Source organism: Zeus faber (genome assembly GCF_960531495.2).
Source record: "Zeus faber genome assembly, chromosome: 7".
Classification (NCBI taxonomy): domain Eukaryota; kingdom Metazoa; phylum Chordata; class Actinopteri; order Zeiformes; family Zeidae; genus Zeus; species Zeus faber.
Window position 1 is genome coordinate 26,730,057 of NC_137203.1, and position 20,476 is coordinate 26,750,532.

The window sequence follows — 20,476 nt, forward strand, 5'->3', positions numbered from 1 at the left end:
AAAGATTTTTAGAAAGAAACACACAGATCAATTATTGTTTAAAAATGTACATTTCCATTGTCTGCAGTTTCTTAATGGACAGTTGGTATTTATTATTTTAAAAGATTAAAGAGAGTGACGGAGAACGTGTCCCCATCACGCACGTTGCTTGTTTCGTTACAGAAGGAAATGGAGTAAAACAGAATAACCCACTGCTAAAATAGAAACACACTGTTTTGGCACACCGATCACGGGCCGCCCATCGCTGGTGCGTTGTGGACATATTCAGTACCGTCGGAGTCCAGGGAGCGATCGGGGCACAGAACAGCTATTATTTCTAATTATTTGTTATTATTTGTTTACAATTATATATAAAACTTTCTGTTTTTCCTAGGAAGGGGAGGGGCCGGACCCCCCTGTCCCCCACGTAATTTCTGTCCTAGCCGTGCCCCATTCATATTCGCATTTAACAGCCGAATCCTATTAGACTGACAAAATTCTGAGTCGAGTACAGCCCTAAAAATAATTAATAATAGTCGGACACACACAAAATAAATCCCCCATGTGTTTAATGGACTGTCCCTCTCCCTCGCGCGTGGTTTGCAAAGCTCAAGTGACGAGCGGGAGCATCGGAGGAAGTGGCGGAATAACAGAATGTGCACACTGTGACCCCCTCCAACAGTCAAACACTCGTGGATTTGCCTGTTGTTTTTGGCTACCTGCATATTCCCAGCACTGGGCCCACTGGAAGCCCCTATAATGACTTCCTAGCTCCAATGTGCCTTTCAGCCGAGTGAGGGCCCCAGCCTCCCTGGCTGTTGGCTTAGTGCTGCTGTTGCGAGGGCCGAGTGGCAGGGCTGGGAGCTTGCTGCTGTTTGCTCTGGGGAGAAGCGAGGGCAAAACACACTGATTCCACAAGAACCCACGGAGTAGTGTGCGTTTGTATGTGGAATGTGGGCAGTTTACGAATTTGTGGAGGGTAGTAGTGAGTGTAGGGCAGTAGTAGTTGTATATTGACCCAAAAGTATGGAAACTAAATCAACTTAAAAACGACCAAAACATGTTTTTCTTAATCAGTAATGCTACGGATATCGAGGCATCAGGTGCTGGGTAGCAGGAGTGATGGAGAGTCCAGGGCCCCTCATCAACTCTAGCACACTGTATTGGTCTGAGTGTAGAATCGTCTCCAATCCTGGTATAGCAGCAGGTGCGACCTGAGCCGATGCAGGCAAGCACACAGTCCCTTGAGACAACATGCCATTTCAGTCTCCACACTTTATGATGCTTAAAGCACACTCTCCAGTCTGACACTCATAGCATTGATCACTTGGCCACACATAAGTCTCCCAGTGCCGGCTGTTACGGAGGTGTTTGATCATGGTGGCTTCCCAGATTCTTATGGTAACAGATGCAGTTACTGCTGAGACCTTGATTTCTCTAACTCATTTGTTGTTGTTGTTGTTGTTGTTGCTGTTGCTGTTGCCATTATTTTTTTGTAGTTTTTACAGGCTGATATATGTCTATCTTGAAAAAAACTGTGTTTGTTTTGGTTTTTGTTTTTCGGTCAGTGTGCTGTCATCTTGGTGTAGTCTTTCATCAAATTGGCTCATTTCAGAGTCTGATTTAACTGCACAACCCTCCCCGAAACACACAGACACACACGAGCATCACCACTGGCCCGTTCCCCATCTGCCACACTGTCTTCACACTTCATAACAAATCAGTTGTTCGCTGCACAGCTCCCAGCAGCCAGAAATTTGCAGGCCATCGCTGGTGTTCCCTGTTCAATTGCAGCGCTAAGAGGCTTGGCCCATATTGTCGTAGGCTGTTAGCGAATCCAATGCTGGTACAGTAGGAGCCACTTCGAGAGGGCAGCTGGAACATGACAGGAGCCAGGCAGATCCGTGATTGGGTCCCTGTCGGGTCCCTGCTCGGATCTTGCCAGTAATGATATCCCCCTCAATGACGTAATTTTGCGCCGGCGCATGGGAACGCCCCCAGGCTGCATTTGTGGAAAAGCATTGCAATGTTGTATCTGTCCACCCGGAGGAGCAGTGGTTCAAAACATAAAGCAACTTGCATATATGGGATAATCTTGCGTTTGTTTAATGAAAAATGTTTGGAACGGAACATATTTTCTGTACATCCAATAGAATCAATATATACATCTCTGATTTTAGAGAACGAATGGTTTGAAAGAATAAATGAATCAGTGTTTTTTTTATTGGAGATGTATTACATTGAATAAACTATATTGTGAAATACTAACTAACTTGTGAAATATCGCAGCTAATATAATTGCAATACTTAACGTATCTCAAAACTCCCCATATCGTGCATTTTTGCACCGCAGGAACATATTTCATAGTTCTTAGGACTTTTTGGAGGAACCGTCCCTTTTATCGTGTCCGCACTGCAGGAGCTACTGTAGGAACGATTGTTGTTCTTAGAACTCCGTTTTGAGCAACTGATTTCGCTGCCTCTTCAGGGCAGGGACTAACCGGCACAAGAGGAACCTTCAGTGATGTAAGTGCCTGTGATGGGTCCAGACTTAGACCACGGTCCCTCGGACTGAGTCCACCCGGTCGAGTCGCATCGCTCTGGGTGGGGACCAGCCCACGTACACAAAACACAGGTAATAAAAGCGGTAATAAAAAAAACATGACAAATAAAAAAAGAAAGTAATTTTATTGTAAATGTATTTATTTCATTTTACGATGTTAATTGAATGAAACAGAAAATCCCTGAGCGAGCGAGTTCGTGCTTCACGAAAGTGGGGACAAACTTTTAAATTATTTCTTGTAGATCTAATATGAGTGAAGACTAAGCAACTGGATTGATTATTTCTCGCCTCAAAATTTTTCAGAAATAAATTTTAGTGGACTGGTTAGGTGAAATCAGTGAACGTAACAGAGTAAATACAATACGGAACTTGTGCTAAAACCCCGTTGGATGACGTCACATCAGCGTCACAACTGCCAGTGTCTGGTTTTTGGGGACCTCCCCCAGGCCCTAGTTCCCCTCAAGGAGTCCCCACAACTGTTCGGTGCGAAAACACTGCATAGTATTGTGAGGTCCCATATGATTTCCACCCCTATTTGAGGGGTGGGAGAATATATATATATATATATAGATGTACTTTTATGTGTGTGCGTGCGTGCGTGCATGCATGCGTGTCTCTAATGGCAGCAGTACACCTTTTTTGAGTGACTACCGAAGCAGGCTACAGATAAAGCCTTGGGTTATCGCTTTGTTTGCACTTAATGGCCGATTATTGTGTCACCTAACAGGTCTGGAAGCCCCCACACCCAACCAATACATATGCAAACCCAGACCCATTGACGAAAATCTCCACATTCCAATAGAGCAATCAACCCCCTTTTCACTGAGAGGTGAAAATTCCCACCCTCTCTTTATTCCCCTTTCTCTGTCGAGGGGGAATCAAATATTCAGTTTACTATCATACAGGACTTCTTAATAATTCTTAATCAATAGCTAGTAGTTGGCAACTAATCCGTGAAGTAAACCATTGAGTTTAAACTGTATCAACAGTAAAACAATCTGGAGAGTTCAGAAGGATCCATACACTGTTTAGTGTCTTTAATGTTTGTACAAATTATTATTATATCCCTGATGTTGATTTTATTCTTTTGACTTTTATTTATTGATTTTTCAAAGTTTATTGTGCCATTGTTGTTTATTTTAATTTGGAAAATCAATCTATTAAATGGGGGTGGGGGGGCGGTTGATGGGGGAACATTTCTCAGTGAGAGAGGCTCAAATGCAGAAATTTGTTGTGATATTTCACAGTTATTTTAAGTAAAACAAAAATGTGATCGTTTGAAGACCCATATTTGGAAATCAACAGGCCAAAGACTAGAACCTATAAATCCACACACTTGGCCACTTCAAAAAGAAGGAAAACTGCTGTTTACATCATCCACCACTTGTCCCATTGATGTATTAAGTATTGCATTGCATACCTGTTTTGTCTTACCTCTTAGTAGTACATTGCAGTGTTTGTCTTACAACACTGTGTCTATCTTGCCATTCAGTATGATACTGCATTGTTATGGCCCACAACTATTTAAGATGCCCACAAGACCTCTGGTCAAGGTTCAAAGGACAATATCTCAAGTTAGGGTTAGGGGGGAAAATCTGAAATCTCTCTCTGAAATGTGATTGTGTCTTTGTAAAGTTAGTGCCATGTCTTGGTGACGTACTGCAATTGAATGAATGGCCGTGTTTTACAGTTGAAATTAAACATGTCCTGTCAGGAGACATGAGAGGGAGGGGAAATTCCAGCCGATTAGCAGCCGGCTGGGAGCCGCCTGGTGGTTGGCTGGAAATTGGCTGGAAGCTGGTTGCAATCCGGCTGTCAGCCAGCTGGGACAGCCCTCTTCAAGTGGTGGGTTTGTGTGTGTGTGTGTGTGTGTGTGTGTGTGTGTGTGTGTGTGTGTGTGTGTGTGTGTGTGTGTGTGTGTGTGTGTGTGTGTGTGTGTGTGTGTGTGTGTGTGTGTGTGTGTGTGTGTGTGTGTGTGAGTGTGTGTGTGTGAGCGTGCGCGTGTGTGCGTGTGTCTGACTATCGAAACCACCTGCCACTGTGCTAGTGGCTGTGGGACTGGGGAGATGGGAGCAGACGGTGCTGGGTTTCAGCTGGCAGCAGCCCCACAGGTCAGGAGCAGGAACTTGTCTCCATTAGTTTTCCTGACACGACTCCCTGCCCTCTGCTCCCTACCTCTACTCCTCCGCCTTATTAACTTCTATCTCTGCCGTTCCTTACCTCCATCCTCCCCTATGGGTGTGCATCTCGGGGTCACTTTGTCACCCCAACCCCCACCCCCCACCCCCACATCACCTCCTTCTCTAATCAGGAATGATGGATTGGGAGCAAGGAAGGACAGCGTATGTTTGCTAACCTGATACCCCGGACGATTTCTCAGCCTTTTTCCTGTGGTAGTGGCGGACATGCTGGGGATTCCAAACAGACAGTGTTGTTGAGGAGGCTTTTGTGTGTTTGTCTTGCTAAGCTCTGCATGAGAGCTATTCCAAACATCTGCACCGCGGGCCTCTAAGTATGTCATCAGCCTTGACAAGTAATTCATCGCTGAGAAAATGAAAAAAAGAAGAAAAAAAAAAAAAAAACACTGCCTGCCATTTTGAAATGTCCTTTCTTCCAAACATGTCTTGCTTAAACTACTGCAGAAAATGGCCTTACAGCCTGCTGAGAACTAGGTACTTTGGCGAGGAGCCATTAGCCAGTTGAAAAATAAAATGCAGACTCTAGTCCAGTCTCCAACAGCTGGTGGCTCTCCATTTGCAGGCCTAATTACCCAGCAGCCCCCCCAGAGCAGCTTAGCAACAGTATCATTTTATAGCAGGATACTCCTATAGAGCAGGGTTGATGACACCACAGTGTCTATAGTGCACAGCTTGTTTCTTTAGAGGGTGCAGAGGGGAGGGCAGAAATGTGATACTTAAACCCTTCCACTTTAACCCACACTGGGATGCCATGTTTGGACCATATAGCATAATGTAGATTACAGATTATGATAATAAAGATTTATATTCAGGGACTGGCTTCTAACGTGGAATTTTAGATTATATTCTAGATTTAAGTAATGACATAATTGACTAGTAGTTTTTATTTTTTGTTTGTTTGTTTTTTTTGGTTTTTTTTGGCAGGGGGGGGTTGTAATCGCAATAAAGCTGAAATAAAACACTCTTTATTGGCTTGGCTAGTATTAGTAGGAGTAGCATTGCTTTCATCAGCACAGCAAATAGCAGGAGTTCTGGCCTGCAATAACAGGATACTACCACATGTAAACATGACAGAAAAATGTGGTGGTTGACGAATGATGCTTGGGAGGTAGTGCCTGATAAAGAAGTAGTTGTCTCAAGTTGTCGCCACCTATAGAATTCAGCTGCACGGGGAAACCAGCTGGCTACGCATTCTTGGCCGTCAGTTCCTACTACCCGGCGTTATGAAAATGGCTGCTCTATATTTGCATGAAAAAGGTGGGTATCTCGGACAACGTCTTAGTCAAAACCATGGCTTGTGACACTCAAAGAGACAGAGCTCTGTGCCGGCAAAGCACTTGAGGAAACACGATATGCCGGGAAAGATGTTTGTCCTGCTCCTTTCACGGTGCTGAATGGCAATGGCTGCGTATGTCAAAACAGTGAATGAGGCTTGGAAAACGGTTAGGAGCTGTCAGCTACCAATTGTTGCTTTGCTTTGAGAGTAGGGAGTGAAAATGGAGACGGAGGGGGAGGAGGATCAGAAAAACATGCAGGCTCTTTCAGCCCACTGTCATGCCACTTAGGATCTGTTGAAGGATTTTCGCCCTGCCATTTCCATTCCATTGAGAAGTAATCAGTCAGGAACTGAAAGATAATATTATATCCACTTAGCACCATGTGGGCTTTTTTTGCAGGTTCATACTTGAAATGTGGCTGGAGAGTTTCAACTCTGTCTACCCAACCCCTATGCCTGCTTTTCAGCCTTGCTGGATTTAAATCCCAGTTTTTATCTCTTGTATCTCATTCTTTCTCTAGCTCATATTCATTCGCTACCTCTTTTTTCTTTCTCATTCGTGCTCTCTATGAGTTGTAAACCAGCTGGTGGGCCTAATAGAGGATGCTTTCCTGTGGAGGGACCAAAGCAGTATTATTCGGACAGTTCTGCGAGCCTTAATAAAATGGACATGCTGCTTGAGCATTTCAGCCCCCGCTGACCTCTGCGGTGGCCTGCGGAGGGAGACTCTGAAAAGGTCTTGACGGCACGGGAGACATGGGGAGGATGCCACCATCCTCCCTCCACTCTCCACTGTTCTGTGATGCAGGAAGTGGGAGTTAAGTTCTTTATTAGAAGTGGCAGGCGTTGTCTCCAGCCACCTCGATAATTGCAGCACCACGTCCGCTGCTGTAATCAATCAGGACAGCTGCGCCACGGCGCTCGAGTCCGTCAGGCCGACATGTAGCGCTAATTAATGAAATGATAAGGCCACTGCACATGGTGCTGCAAAATAACTCCTCTAGGCTCCTTCCTTTTTTTTATTTTATTTTTTTCACAATAATTGCATGAAGTTCAAAGTAAGACACGCTTCTCCACCATCCAGTGACAGTCTGTCCACAGTGGCCTCAGGGCAAGCTAGGTCATCAGGGTCGGACAGGGGTCAACGACAGTGAAAGGGGTCACATTCCTGGCTGGCAGGGTGGGCCATGTCAGAGGAGACATTTGGCTTGAGCTTTTTCTGTTGAAAGTTCTAAGATGTTTGCCCCTTTTATTCACAGGAGCCCAGCAGCGCTGACCTTAGACGACCTGCTGCTGTTGTTAAGAAGATAAGACTGATGGCTGGCCCAAGCACATGAGCATAGCCCGACAAAGCTCAGCGAAGGGACAGAGCCACAAACGGCAAGAAAGAGGAGTGTGAGCGTGTACCAATGCTGCCTTTCAAGTGATCATTGCAGATAGAGGTTAACCTTTTTCTGAAAATAGTTGTACGTTGTACATGTGGCAGATTTGGGCAGTTGACGCACAAAGTTCTCCCTTTCTGTGCTCATCAAAAGGCAGCGTTCTCCACCTCGCCCGCCCCCCACTGCATCTCTGCTAGTTGACATAAACAGGAGAACGGCACACGCATCCTGCACCATATGGCTGGGGTTTAAATCTGGGTGCAGTATACAGAGGAAACACATAATTCACCCATCACCAATCCACCCCAGCTGCCTGCTGTCTGAAATGAACATTGAATTTTCTCAATGTATGCCTCTGCTTTGACTGTAAACGTGTTACGGCTTAAAACCCATCCCCATTCTGCCGCCATCCACTCCCTTTGTCAGCTGTGGCAGCGAACAAAAAAAGAGAGTGAACTAATTGAAACGCGACCAGCTGTCCCCACTCTTGAGCTGTCTTGGCCAGTGTTCTCCTAGTCCATATCCCCCATTTAACATCTCTGTGATTTGCAAAAACTACCGCCTTGGTCTCTTTGACTACTAGCTTGGAGGTGCTCGAGGAAGATTAAATAGTTGCTCGGGAAAGCGAGCCATCGCACATTTATCTCATGATTTTTATAACTGCGCGGGCAATTCATTGCCTTCTGTTCTCCTCCAAAATCCTTTAGGTGAAATGGCCCTGCTAGTGATTTTTTTTTTAAAGACTCTTGAGATACCTCGCAGCAATGAAGTGTTGATTGCCAAGACTGTGGTTTCCTGCCATCTGCCAGTATCTGTTATAGCCATCTTCCACAGCCAGACATTTGCGAGCCAAACCTTGGCTCTGTGTAGATTGCACGCCTTAGAGAGGGTTCAAAATCCAAACCGTTGTGAGCTCTACCGTCAACAACTAGGGAATAATCCTGTCAAGCAGAGCCAAAACAGAGGCAGATCAAGGTAGAGCGTGTTACCACGTAGATTCTGCATCCTCCAACGTCTTTCAGCAGACATCCGACTTTATTTAAATATCTGTCCTTATTTTATCAGCATCCTGACTGTTTATGTTTTGGCATAAACGAGAAAGTGAGCACACCACAGTATTTGCCTAGTAAATGAGAACACCCGATGGTCTAACTCAACACCCCCCACCCCTTGTCACAGGTGTAATTTGCATCTCCTCATATCTAATCTAAAAAGGCTATTTGCATGCAGTTTCTATTTCCCTGGCTGTTGTATACGCTGGCATTGGTGTCAGCGGTGGGCAGGTAATGCATACGACATTCTCATTTGCATACGCAGCACCAGTCTGCTTTTGTCAGATGCTGAATGGGAAGCGTCTCACGGGCAGTCTTCTTTCATTCATTAGGTCACAGGCTTCCTGCGCAGGTGACCGGGTGTGTGTCTGAAATATGCGGTGGAAAAAGAAAGCGCCGTTGTTTATGGGTTGTTTTTTTTTTGTTTTGTTTTGTTTTTTTTTGTTTTTTTCTGTGCTGTCACAATGCTGGACATACAACACAGAGTATTTGTATGCCATTGCATCTAGGACAGAGTGGAAGTGGAATTCAAGTGGAATTCAACTTCTCAACCTGCAATGCAACTCTTTATTCATTCTTTAATCATCAAAAACTGCTGCAATAACTCTGTCCTGTGGACGACCTGTGGAATGACAAGAGCACAGTTTTTGGTTATACAGAACCACCACCAATCCCCCTCTTTGGAGAACGATCTTACCATGTTTTGGTCTTTAAACAACTAATCACTACTCTAATAGGGGGGCAGAATCACCATAGGTGAGACAAATAAAGATAGAACCAAACAACAACATGTACATGAAAAAACATAAACATAGAAACATCAGAAGACTATGTCTGTATATATCGGAAAAACAGAGTTAATTAAGTGCCAGAAAAATGGAATAGCAATTCGGCACGTGGCCTCTTCCTGTCATGGTTATGGCAGTAAATGAGGGAAAAAAGGAGAGGGGTGTAACCAGGAGAGTGTTTGGGTGGTCTTCAAAGCAGATGCTTCCTGTGATGAGACTGTGTGTGTTTGTGTGTGTGAAGTATCCACCGGTGAGTGTACAGGACTTGTCCCAATTCTGTCTGGTGTGTAAGGTCGGTATTATATCATAGCGCCTCCAAGCAGCGGAAAAGGCCCCGAAGCCTACCCTGAGGCCTGCTGCCGTACAGACACCCCACGGCTGCAGGAAAGCCCCGAGCACCCCACCCTGAAATGTCCTTTTCAACAGATTGACACACATTGATGGTTTATGAATTTGTGCAAACATATAACTCTTGCCTATCTTTAATGGGAGTCATCTTATTCTTTATTAATGTCCTCCGGTTGGTCACAGCCGGCCCATGCCAGGGCAAACATTTCCAGGCTAGTCAAAGCCATTCCAAGTAAGGCCATCTGGCTGCAGCTAGGCCGTGGAGAACCAGCTCAGCGGCAGCTTTCCAGATGTTCCACGGGGACAAGAGGGGTCACGTGTGAAGGATACCAGAGAAAGGAACAGCTGTGCGGCGACACCATGCGTCACCCCTGGTCCCCCTTGGTCGCATCAGTCACCAGCGGCACATCCTGGCAGCCTGCCGTCCGTCTGCTACCCCAGTCTCAATCCTTAAGCTCCCTCGTCTCTCCCTCCCCAATCCCCATCTCCCCTACAACACCAGCTTACAGGGAAAGGCCTGAATCCCCTGAGTAAGCATCGGCCACAGGAACAACTATAAAAAGATCAATACTGTGATGGGATGTCATCTGGTGAGCAGGGCTGCCAGCATTCCCCCCACACCCCCCCAGGGAGTGTCACCGTCCCCCTGGTGCAGTAACCCAGCTAACAGGAGGGGCGCAGGCTCTCCTCCAACCTGCCTGACTCACTCATGCCATCTGCTTAGATTTGCCGGGCAGGACAGCTTTGCAACGTACCTTTTTTTCCCCCTTCTCGTGTAGACATCAGTATAACATTTGTCTCAGTCAACTACCCGTTGCTCGTCTAAATTTGCAAAGTACACAGATCGGGGAAGAGTGTGTTCCCTTGTCATAAGAAACAAAGAACAAAACAACTGTCGACTTTGACAGTTTGTCGAAAAAAAACAACGGTTGACAGGCGTGAGGTTTTCGGCTATGAGGGGACGTTTGTTGAAAACAGGAGTGATTTTTTTTCAATGCCTATAGCCCTGTGTCACGGAGGCTTTCCTGTCATCTCGTTATCACTACACGTTTGTCTACACTCAAAATGGCTGCTGTGGAAAAAGCGGGGAAATATACCAAAATGTGAATAACACAACATAATAGGCTAGTTTATTTGGGTAGTCTGTTCACAGTATTCATAGAGGTTTTATTGTGGTTAATTGTTTACCATCCTTGGCAGCTTGCGGTTTGCCGTTGAGGAACACGAAAACACCTGCAGTTCAAACAGTGTTATACCATATCAGCACTTTTCTCGATAACAAACGCAAAGTCCAGCAAGGTGTGATCGTGTGTTCCAGACTGCTCTGCCGCACAGCAGTAATCGAGACAACGTAACCTTGTACGTCCTCCAGTTCATTTGGTCAGATCCCACTCCACTTCTGTTTCCAGAATGTGTAGTCTTTTGTGACTTAGCTGAATGTAGTATGTGTATGGTGGGTATGGTATTTGCATGTGGAAATGTGTTCTATATAAAATACATTTTGAATTCATAGTGTGTGTGTGTGTGTGTGTGTGTGTGTGTGTGTGTGTGTGTGTGTGTGTGTGTGTGTGTGTTGGCTGGCTGAGTGATTTTAATGAGGGATGGTTTGGAGCTGAGCTGATACCTCCCTGCCTCCATTACAGCCCATTAGAATCATCATTAAGATAACCCAGTGCTAGCTGTGCCCTGGCTCCCAGCATTAGTATTAGAAACCCCTCTCTATCTCCTAGTGGCTGTAGCAAGGCTTCCAACAGCATCACTCGCCTTACATTGTGTCTGGGAGAACAGGTTGCCACGGCAACATCCACCAAGGGCGACATTTTGATTGTGGATATTTGCCTCTGTGTCTCTGTCTATCTCAATGTCAGTCTCTCTGTCTGCCTGTCCCATTGTTCTCTTGCCCTCTCCTTCTTGTTCTCCATCCCCTTTCCCACGCAAACTTGCCCCCCAAAACTTCAATCTATATTTCAGAGTCCTTCAAATATTATTATAAATATTCATTTTGAAATCGTGACATCTCAGACAGTCCCATTTCCATTCCGAGCATGTTTAAAAAAAAATAATAATTCTCTCGCTCTGTCTTTTTAGTGTCCCTTTTTATGGATTTTAGCATTCTTCAAAGATTACTAGGCTGTTAATAGGGCCTGGATATTCCATTAGTGGGCTGCATGTCGAGCGCTCGCTGTCGTGACAGCGGCTCTGGGGCTCTTCTCATTTTTGTTATCATGGAGAGCGCCCTTGGAGCTTTTTTAATTGAGGCACTGGTAAGCCGCCTGACTGAAGTCCTACTGCATCGCAGCAGCTCCAGATTAGCGCTGCTTAGAGAGCCCCATCTCCGCCAGGCTGTCTTTCCTCTTCCCCCTGACTCTATCTGACTCACAGCACAAGTGAACTTCCTCTCCTGTCCTGTGAGATAGTCCTTTGCGTGTAGCGCTTCTCGTGCTTAAGTGGATTCCGCCGCCACCAGCTTTGACAGTGTTCAGAAGCTCCGTTGGAATGTTTCAAGTAGAGTAGTTGAAGCACCACTCTTTCGTCAAACTCCATATCTTAGATGTCCATCTCCCCATCTCTCTCTACATTTGAGGGCAGTGGAATGTGGCCAAGAGGATTTTCATCCCCATATCAACGGTTTCAAGATCCGTGCTGGTGCTGGTGTATACCACTTTCTCTTTGTATAAGTACAGTGTTGTGTAATTACAGCCATTAACTTACAACAGACTAGGCTTCAAAAATCCCTGCATGGCAGATTGCTGGTTCTAAAAGCATGTTGTCTTTTAAAGGGATCTCTGATGAATTGGTTAAGATGAAGTGGCTAGTTTCAAAGTGCTTTTTTGTGGTTTTCCAAATCCCCTGAAAGATGTGGCGGGGAGGAAAGAAAGCCATTGTGGCAGAGAGGCCCTGACAAGGGGCCATGATCTCTCCTCGCTTGAAACATAATTATTTCATGCCAGATTGTGTGCTCAGCAAAGCCCTGAATAAGGGCCGACATTTAACTTTAATTAGCTGTGATTTATTCATACTGACTGGATCACCCGCAGAAATTGGATCATCTGATTATAGTCAAGCATGAAAATGACCTGATTAAACACTTAATGAAACCTAGGGAAAGGAAAAGAATGGGTAACTTGGTCAGGAGACACAAGGGTTCTCTTCAAGGTACACAGAGTACCAAACAGCTTACGCTCGAGTGGGTTGATGCTAAATCTAATCGGGAAATGGCTTAAAAGTTTCCCTAGTATTATTGCTTTTCACATCTGCTCATCGACTTGTTCTGTGTCGTCTCTTTCAGGTGTGCCGACGAATGAGAGTCCCGAGTCCAAGACTTGCAGCTCGGCCAAGGTCTCGGGCCTTCAGCGCAGCCAGGAGCAGAGCAGCAGCGAGGTGCTCTTTGCGCCTCCCGTGCCCAGCCCCACCCCGGCCTCCGCGCCCACGGGATCCCCCGCCCCCGCTGCAGCGGCGGCGCCCCCGGAGCCCCCCAGGGCGCGCCTCCCCACGCCCCCCCCTCTCAGTGTCAAGAAAGAGCAGCAGCCTCTGCCCCCGGTCCCCACCCCTCCGCTGCTGAGGGCTCCCCCCCACCCCCAGCCCCATCCCCACCCTCCTCACCCGCACGTGCACCAGGAGCCCCGGGTGCTCCCGCCCCCCCAGCACCACGCCCGGCCCATCATCAGCCACCAGGTGCATCACCCGCTGCAGTACAGCAGCCTCCACGACATCAGGTAGGTCCTGGAAACGACTCCCGCTCACTTGATTGATGTGCCGTTAGTTGTTTATTCAGAAACATTACAAACTCAATTAGTCCCGTGATGTAGGCCTTAATGAAGACCAATTAGGGTGGAGCCACTGCTGAATAACGCACTAGAGATTCAACATGCACATATTCAGGGTTTTTTCATTCTATTTTCCCCCTATGTCACTCGGTTGACGTACAGCCAATATCTCCTGGCTTTAATATGTGCATGTTTACCTTGCGTCGTGGGTAATAAAATAAGCCCCACGGCAATGTTCAGTTTCATACAATACAGTCCAGAGTGATGAGAGACTTTATCATTGTATACGTTATCTGCACTGGTTTCCTGCAGACATTGATCTTCCATACAGAGAATATGCAATTGTCATTAAACAAGTCGGCGGTAATAAGCGACTCACAGAGTGTGAGGAAGTTCTTTTCTCATTCCCCTTTTCATGCTGAGCCCTCTTTTCGGTCCTTTCCCCTTCAGGGTGAGAATTTTGAAAACAGGCTAGTTGCAGCAGCTTTCAATCAAGTTGTAGCAGCTTTCAATCAATTAAAGGACCAGGGAAAAGTTGATGACCCTCAAAGTAATCAACTCTTTCTCAGGGTTTTTTATAAGAACCTAATAGCAGTTCTAGGAATCTGTAATGGCAAATCTTTTTCACACACTTTGTCAAATCTTATGTCTAAACACATTATCATTTTTAACAAACTTGATCGTAATTACTAAAGACTCAATGAACCTGTTCAAGGTGCATCTGGATAATCTATACAAGTGTATACATTTGAATTCTAATGCTTAAAATATGTCATTATGTAACTTGACTAATCTGTTCCCCTTCTCCCCCCAGCCACAGAGGCAGTCCGGTGGGGCTACCCAAGCACCACCTCTCCCCTTCCCCTCACCACCATCTCAGCGGGCTACCCTCCTCCGCCCCAGTCCTGCCCCTGTCCATAGCCAACCTCTCTACCTCGCACTATTCCTCACTACGGAGCCCGGCCCATCGCCATCCGGCCATGTTCGCAACCCCTGCCACACTGCCGCCACCGCCAACCTTACCTGCCAACAGCCTAGTGGTCCCCGGGCACCCCGCAGGCACCCCCTACCCAGGTGAGCCCCCACACCTCACCCACCATGTGAATGCTAGCACAAACTAACACAGTCACTTTCAATTTGATAGGTTTCTATTTTTGTACAAGTGCAATAAGAGCAGTTTTGGTATTACCAGCGACAGTTGTCCAAGTATCATGTGTGAAGCATCTTAAACTTTTTGCAATACCTGTGTCAAACTGACAGGATATCCACAACCCTATTTTGAAAGGACGCAATATATAATACACTACACAATATACTCTATATATACACTGCAAACAGGTACAGGCAACCATGTGTCATGAAGAGCCAAAGTAGCATTTAATGTCTCAACCATAATATGCTCAAATATTTTGCAGAAAGTACCAGGATGACATAATACATCCCATCAAAATTTGATGTCATGCGGTGTTCGCATACTATGATATTTAATATCATAGTATGCGATTTAATATCATGTTGCTGTCGCTAGGTGCTCCATGACACATGATCGCCTTGACCTTCACTATGGCTGCATGTTGTGTAAAAGTTTGCATAATAATGAGATTTTACTTTGAGATATGTTAGACTCATGTACACTACACAAGTAATTAGTGTCAAATGCATTTGGGATAGGTGATTTCCAATCCTATATTTAGAAATGCTGGAGTACAACTATACCATTCTTAACCAAGAGGAGATATGGACCAAATGTTGACCAACAACATAATACGGCTTATTTCAAATGCTACGTAGCATATTTTAGTCAATTTTGTAAATCATAGAAATTCAAATATCTGGTAAGTGAGTTTGTCTATTTAATTTTCCTTTCAATGCGTGGTATATTGAAAATATTACAGTATATCTGACTTTAGGATAAGAACATTTGGAAAGCCTAATTTGATGTGAAGCATTACAAACATATTAAGGATTGTACCCTTATAAATGTAAATTTCAGATTTGGAATAAAACTAAACAAACAGATTTTTCCATTAACTAAACAAGATTGGCATATTCCTACTTTTTTACTTCGTCAGTGGGTGATTATATCCTTTAAGGTGACAGCATGAGCTATCTTTACATGCTCTGGAAAACGAGCGCACATGAAACACGCCCCGCCCTAAAACTAGGCACATGGTGGTGAAAAGGACGACAATACCCTCTCATTTCACAACAGTAGTCTGATCAAAGGGCCACTTGCCAAGAGAAAAATCTGACTATTCCCTTCAATGTACAAATGTCAACGGCAGTGCAGAAAAAAAGAGCGATACCTTGGGTGACCTCACCAACAACTAGAACAGTTTTGAGCCCACATCTTGAGTGTTATGTTGGGATTTGGACCGGAAATAAACCAAGCACGCCCGTTTATTCCCAGATAGATCCGTATTTTTTTGGCTCCTTTTGAAATTTGAACGAGTGATGAGGTCACCAGAGGAGGGTTCGAGTATTCAGCCAAATTCGATACATCACTGCAATATGAAAGATAAAACTGGACATTTATCACAGCTGGAGACATCTTCTGCTTTTTTCTTACAACTTTTTTTTTTAAAGCCCAGTACTCTCCTGTATCAGCTAAGCTGATGCAAGAACAACCAGCCAAAGTGTTTTACACTTTTTTTTCTTTGATTCAGCAATAGCGATGTCTCCAACAGTGACGGCTGTCTCCTAAGTGTGTGAAGAAATATGCCAGCTGCAGACTGTTTGCTGATGGTTGGATAGATGGATGGATGGATGGATGGATGGATGGATGGATGGATGGATGGATGGATGGATGGAAGGAAGGAGGGAGGGAGAGCGTGTGTGTTTTCTGCTGGGATGACTCTTGGTTCTCTCTTGTCTTTAGATACCAGCCTGTTGATATCATTCAACCAACCAATCATGTATTGCCAGCCTCATTCGGGGATTCTGATTGGCACATTGTCACAGGCAACTCTCTTACCACCACCAATGAGTCCCCACGTAGAAAACCCTCACAGCATGAGCTGGAGAAACAGAGAATGCCAGGTGACTATTTTTCTTTCTTCTCTTCTCTCGTTGTGACTGACTGGGCGCCCGTGCCTTTTTTTTCTTGTGTCTCCCCCCCTTTTTTCCCCCAATTTTTTTGTTTGGTTGTTTTTGTTTTGTTTTTTTGTTTGTTTTTTTTGTTTTGTTTTTTTTGGTTTTGTTTTGTTTTTTTTTGTTTTTTTTTCCTTCTTCTTCTTTTTTTTGGTTTCCCCCCTTGCTTTCCTTTCTTACAGAGCATGACCTCCTGAGGCAGGAGCTGAACAACCGCTTCCTGGTTCAGAGTTCAGAGCGGGGCCGGGGGCCGTCCGCCTCGCCGCTGGCCCCCGTGTCGCTCCTGAGGGCCGAGTTTCACCAACACCAGCACATGCACCAGCACCAACACACCCACCAGCACACCTTCACGCCCTTCCCCGCCAGTCTGCCCCCGGCCGCCATCCTCACCCCGCCCACCGCACCCCCCATGGTGCGTACCCAAGCCAGAAATGTGAGGATAAGTAAAAAGCTCCCATAACCACCACCTGGAGAAAAATAATCCCCCCCCCCCCACACACACACACCTCTACACCCCCACCCCCCCACCCCATCCCAAAATAAAAATAAAAAAACACCCCACCCCAAAGACCTCCTGCCCCCGTCGATAACCTCGCGCTCATCTCTCCTAGGTTTGATAGGAGTGGCGGGACGCCTCCTGTGATGTAATGATGTAATACAGTCACTCCACCCCACAGGAAATAGAAGCGTAGCTTTAAACACCAGGTTGTCCAGCTACTTCCTACTGAAGTCCTCCCAAAAAAAACACAAAGGCTTCCACACACACTGAATATTAGAACCGCCGACCGCTTTGGCATCATGTGCTGCCGGGCTGCATCTCAGCCGGACTAACCAACGAGAGTACAGTTGATCTAATTTATTCCTTTTTTCTATTTGAACTTGACGTCCTCTAACGGCTAAATGTTTTTCACAGGGAACCAAAAGGCAGAATGCTTGGCTGAGTTGCTTGTCAACTGTTTTCATACGGTCGTTAAGTGTTTCGGAATGTTGCCGGTAATCGTCTTAGAAGTGAAAGCCGCCGTCATACACAATTGTGAAAGTACATAAATATTGACGGGTGTGCCAGGGCATTCCTGTGTCTGTGTTTGTGTGTGTCTTACGTGTGTGTGTGTGTGTGTGTGTGTGTGCGTGCGTGCGTGCGAGCGTGCGTGCGTGAGTCTTATAAGTTGCCAATGACAAATCTGAAACTGTGCAGTTGGGGGTGGAAGATAAAAGGACGATGACATCACCGTAAACTGTTTTGATAATGGCTCTTAATTGCTTCCGTGCGTTGGCTGCCATCAGGCTACCAGGCACGGCTCCGAGATTGGTGCGGAGGGGCGGGGTCAAGCTTACTCGTTCATCATTCGAAATGCACTGGCTATTCACAGAGCCTTCCCATTTGTAGCTATTTGGAATTTCCTTTTAATAGATCCGTTCCATCACGTCGCGACCCCTGATTAAGAGCTTGTGAGTCCATTAAGGGGCCCGCGGCAAGATTATCCCCATCTTTTACATTTGGAATCAAAGCTTCGGCATTCACGCCACAGTCTGAGATAAGTATTCGGGCTATTTAGGCGGCTCGCCGGCCCGCAAAAAAAAAACGCCGTTATCTCCTCCTCCGTTCGTTCCTGACGTGACGGGTGTTATTTATCTGGCCCCTCTGTTTGAAGATGAAAGAGGTGATTTTCCTCATCTTGCTAATGCTCAGGCATTACGCAGCTCAAAGACTACACACTCCCTACTTTTTTTTTTTGTTGTTGTTGTTATTTTATTTTTTATTTTTTTGTGCTGTATCGAGGGGGATCTTGGGGCCGCCTTTTAATGTGTTTGTGGGTTTTTTTGGAAATGTGTTTTTACTTAACTGATGCCTTGCCTTTCCCCCTACCCCATTTGCTCTAATAACCATGCTGTTTTTTTACCCTCTTTAGTGTTGCTTAAGAGGCAGGAGTAATGTTGATGTTTTGGTTGTTGTTGAATTGTCATGAAGGGCAAACCTCGAACGGCCCTGTTGTGCATCTACTCTCTCTCTCTCTCTCTCCCTCCCTCTCTCTCTCTCCCCCTCTCCCTAATTCTCCTCCGCTCTCTAGACGCCCCATGTCATTTCAACTATGTAACAGCCCTTGGCTAATGGCTGTAATTAATGAAATTATGAAGCCTCTGTATTTGTTTATTGTTCCACACCCTCAAGCAGCTGGCTTGCCAAATGCCTACACCGAGTGTCTTTTCTAACCCCCCTCCTTCAAGCTCTGACATGTCTTTAGACAAGGAATACCCTTAATTGTTATAAGATGAAATATCGAGCTTTAATTAGTCAAAGCTGTTTACGATAAAAACTGACAGGGGCCATAAATTACGAAGGTGGAGGTTTTTGTTTTTTTTCTTTTGGTTGTTTTTAACAGGACCATAAAGGGGTTCAATATCCCTCTCCCGGTGTCAGACATTAAACAGGCCGGGCCTTCAGAAAGCAGAGGAGCTGTTTAATGAGCTCAGAAGCCGGCCCGGCGTTTCCTCTCAATAGGCCGTCTGTATTTAATTTAGGCCCATTATCGCCCCGCATAACGGGGGTGGGGGGGGGGGGGTGCGCTCCGCAGGCGCTGCCATTTTGTGCACAGATGTGAATGGCCCCACTTTACTCGCGGGCCCCTGACCCGCTCCCCGAGTCCCTCCGCAAACAGCGCGGCCGGCCAGAGACCAGCTCTCCTCCCGCCCATGTCGCCCGAGACGTGCTCTCACACTCACTCAACACACAGAAACACTGATTCATACCCACTCATTTCCCTGTTTTATGTAAACCCCAAATCCACGCGCCTGCCAAAAGGTCTTAGCAAAAACACTCGCAAAAAGTACCTGCGAATGGTTTGTGTATTTACCGAGCAGGAATATGTTACTGTCGGTTGCAATTAGCCGGGTTCAGAATAGAGGGGCAGTATTGGCTTACATACAGAGGAACAAAGTCCCCATTCATCCCTGAGAGAACATTCCTTGTGTTTCCCTCTCGCCACTCTTTCTCAATTCTCTAACTGGATTCCCATGTGCTGAGGACATGATCACTATTTTTTTTTCTTTTACCTAAGACTATAGAAGGATTTGGGTTTTACATGTTAAATTCCAATTGTGATTATTCAGTTAGTCATAAGCTCTGCCTCAGAAAATATTTCATTACACAAATCCAGCTTTTCAAGGTTATATCAGTTTCACGCTGAGCTGTCCCAAATTTGCTTCGAACCGTGGCGAATGTAGTCTCCCCGATCCAATTTCAGCCATAAAAAGACAAACTGTTCACATATGAGGCTTTATATATTCTTTCCGTGATTTTTATGCACAGAAAATTGGCCTCTGTTGGACTGTAAGTCTCATTTCATGTCTGGTTCCTATGACAAAAAGAAAAAAAAACCACAAAGCACTCCCTTATATACCATCAGGGCTTGTTAATAAAAAAAAAAAAGTCCACAGCAATCACTAGCAATTACATTCACATTTCTCCAAATTTTCCAGCTAGTCGAAAGCTAATTTGGCGGTCTGGTTCCTGATTGGTCTCATTGCCCAGCTCGATCCCTACACCCACGTCCTCAGGATGTGGGATGCTCATCTGGAAAAATCACACAGGCCTTCATCCATGCAGTACCCTGGAGCAGTCCCATCGTCCCTGATTTAACGGCCTATCTGTCAGGGCACTTTGAGCTGGCCCATGACTGTTGCGAGCCAGCTGCTTTACCCCAGCCCCGTTTAGCACCAGTGTACAGAGCTGGATCATATGCTCTGGCTTCTGATGTGGTTCAGTGTCAACAGGGTTATCGTCAATGTTGCCTTTCTTCTTAGAGTGTTTGACTTCACAAAACCATTCTTGTTGATTTTTGGCTTCACTAATGCAATTCTCTCCTTTTTTTCCCCTCTTCCAGTTCGACAAATACACCCCCAAACTGGACAATCCGTTCATAAGACATTCAAACGTAAGTTCCTTGCTTGTTTCGTACTTACAAATCAGAACTTAACTTGCTATTTTTGCAAACGGCAAGCCAAATATTCCAACATATTTGAACTAGTTTCTGCG

The 20,476-nt window shown here is 45.6% G+C and overlaps 1 protein-coding gene across 1 annotated transcript in view; it reads left to right on the forward strand.

The window, feature by feature from the left end:
* Positions 1–20,476, forward strand: part of fbrsl1 (fibrosin-like 1) — a 298,902-nt gene that overhangs the window by 265,879 nt on the left and 12,547 nt on the right. The window contains exons 8-11 of the mRNA XM_080003616.1: positions 12,876–13,302; positions 14,168–14,427; positions 16,626–16,876; positions 20,325–20,375. Coding sequence (XP_079859742.1) covers positions 12,876–13,302; positions 14,168–14,427; positions 16,626–16,876; positions 20,325–20,375 — 989 coding nt within the window. The remainder of the gene's footprint in view (positions 1–12,875; positions 13,303–14,167; positions 14,428–16,625; positions 16,877–20,324; positions 20,376–20,476) is intronic.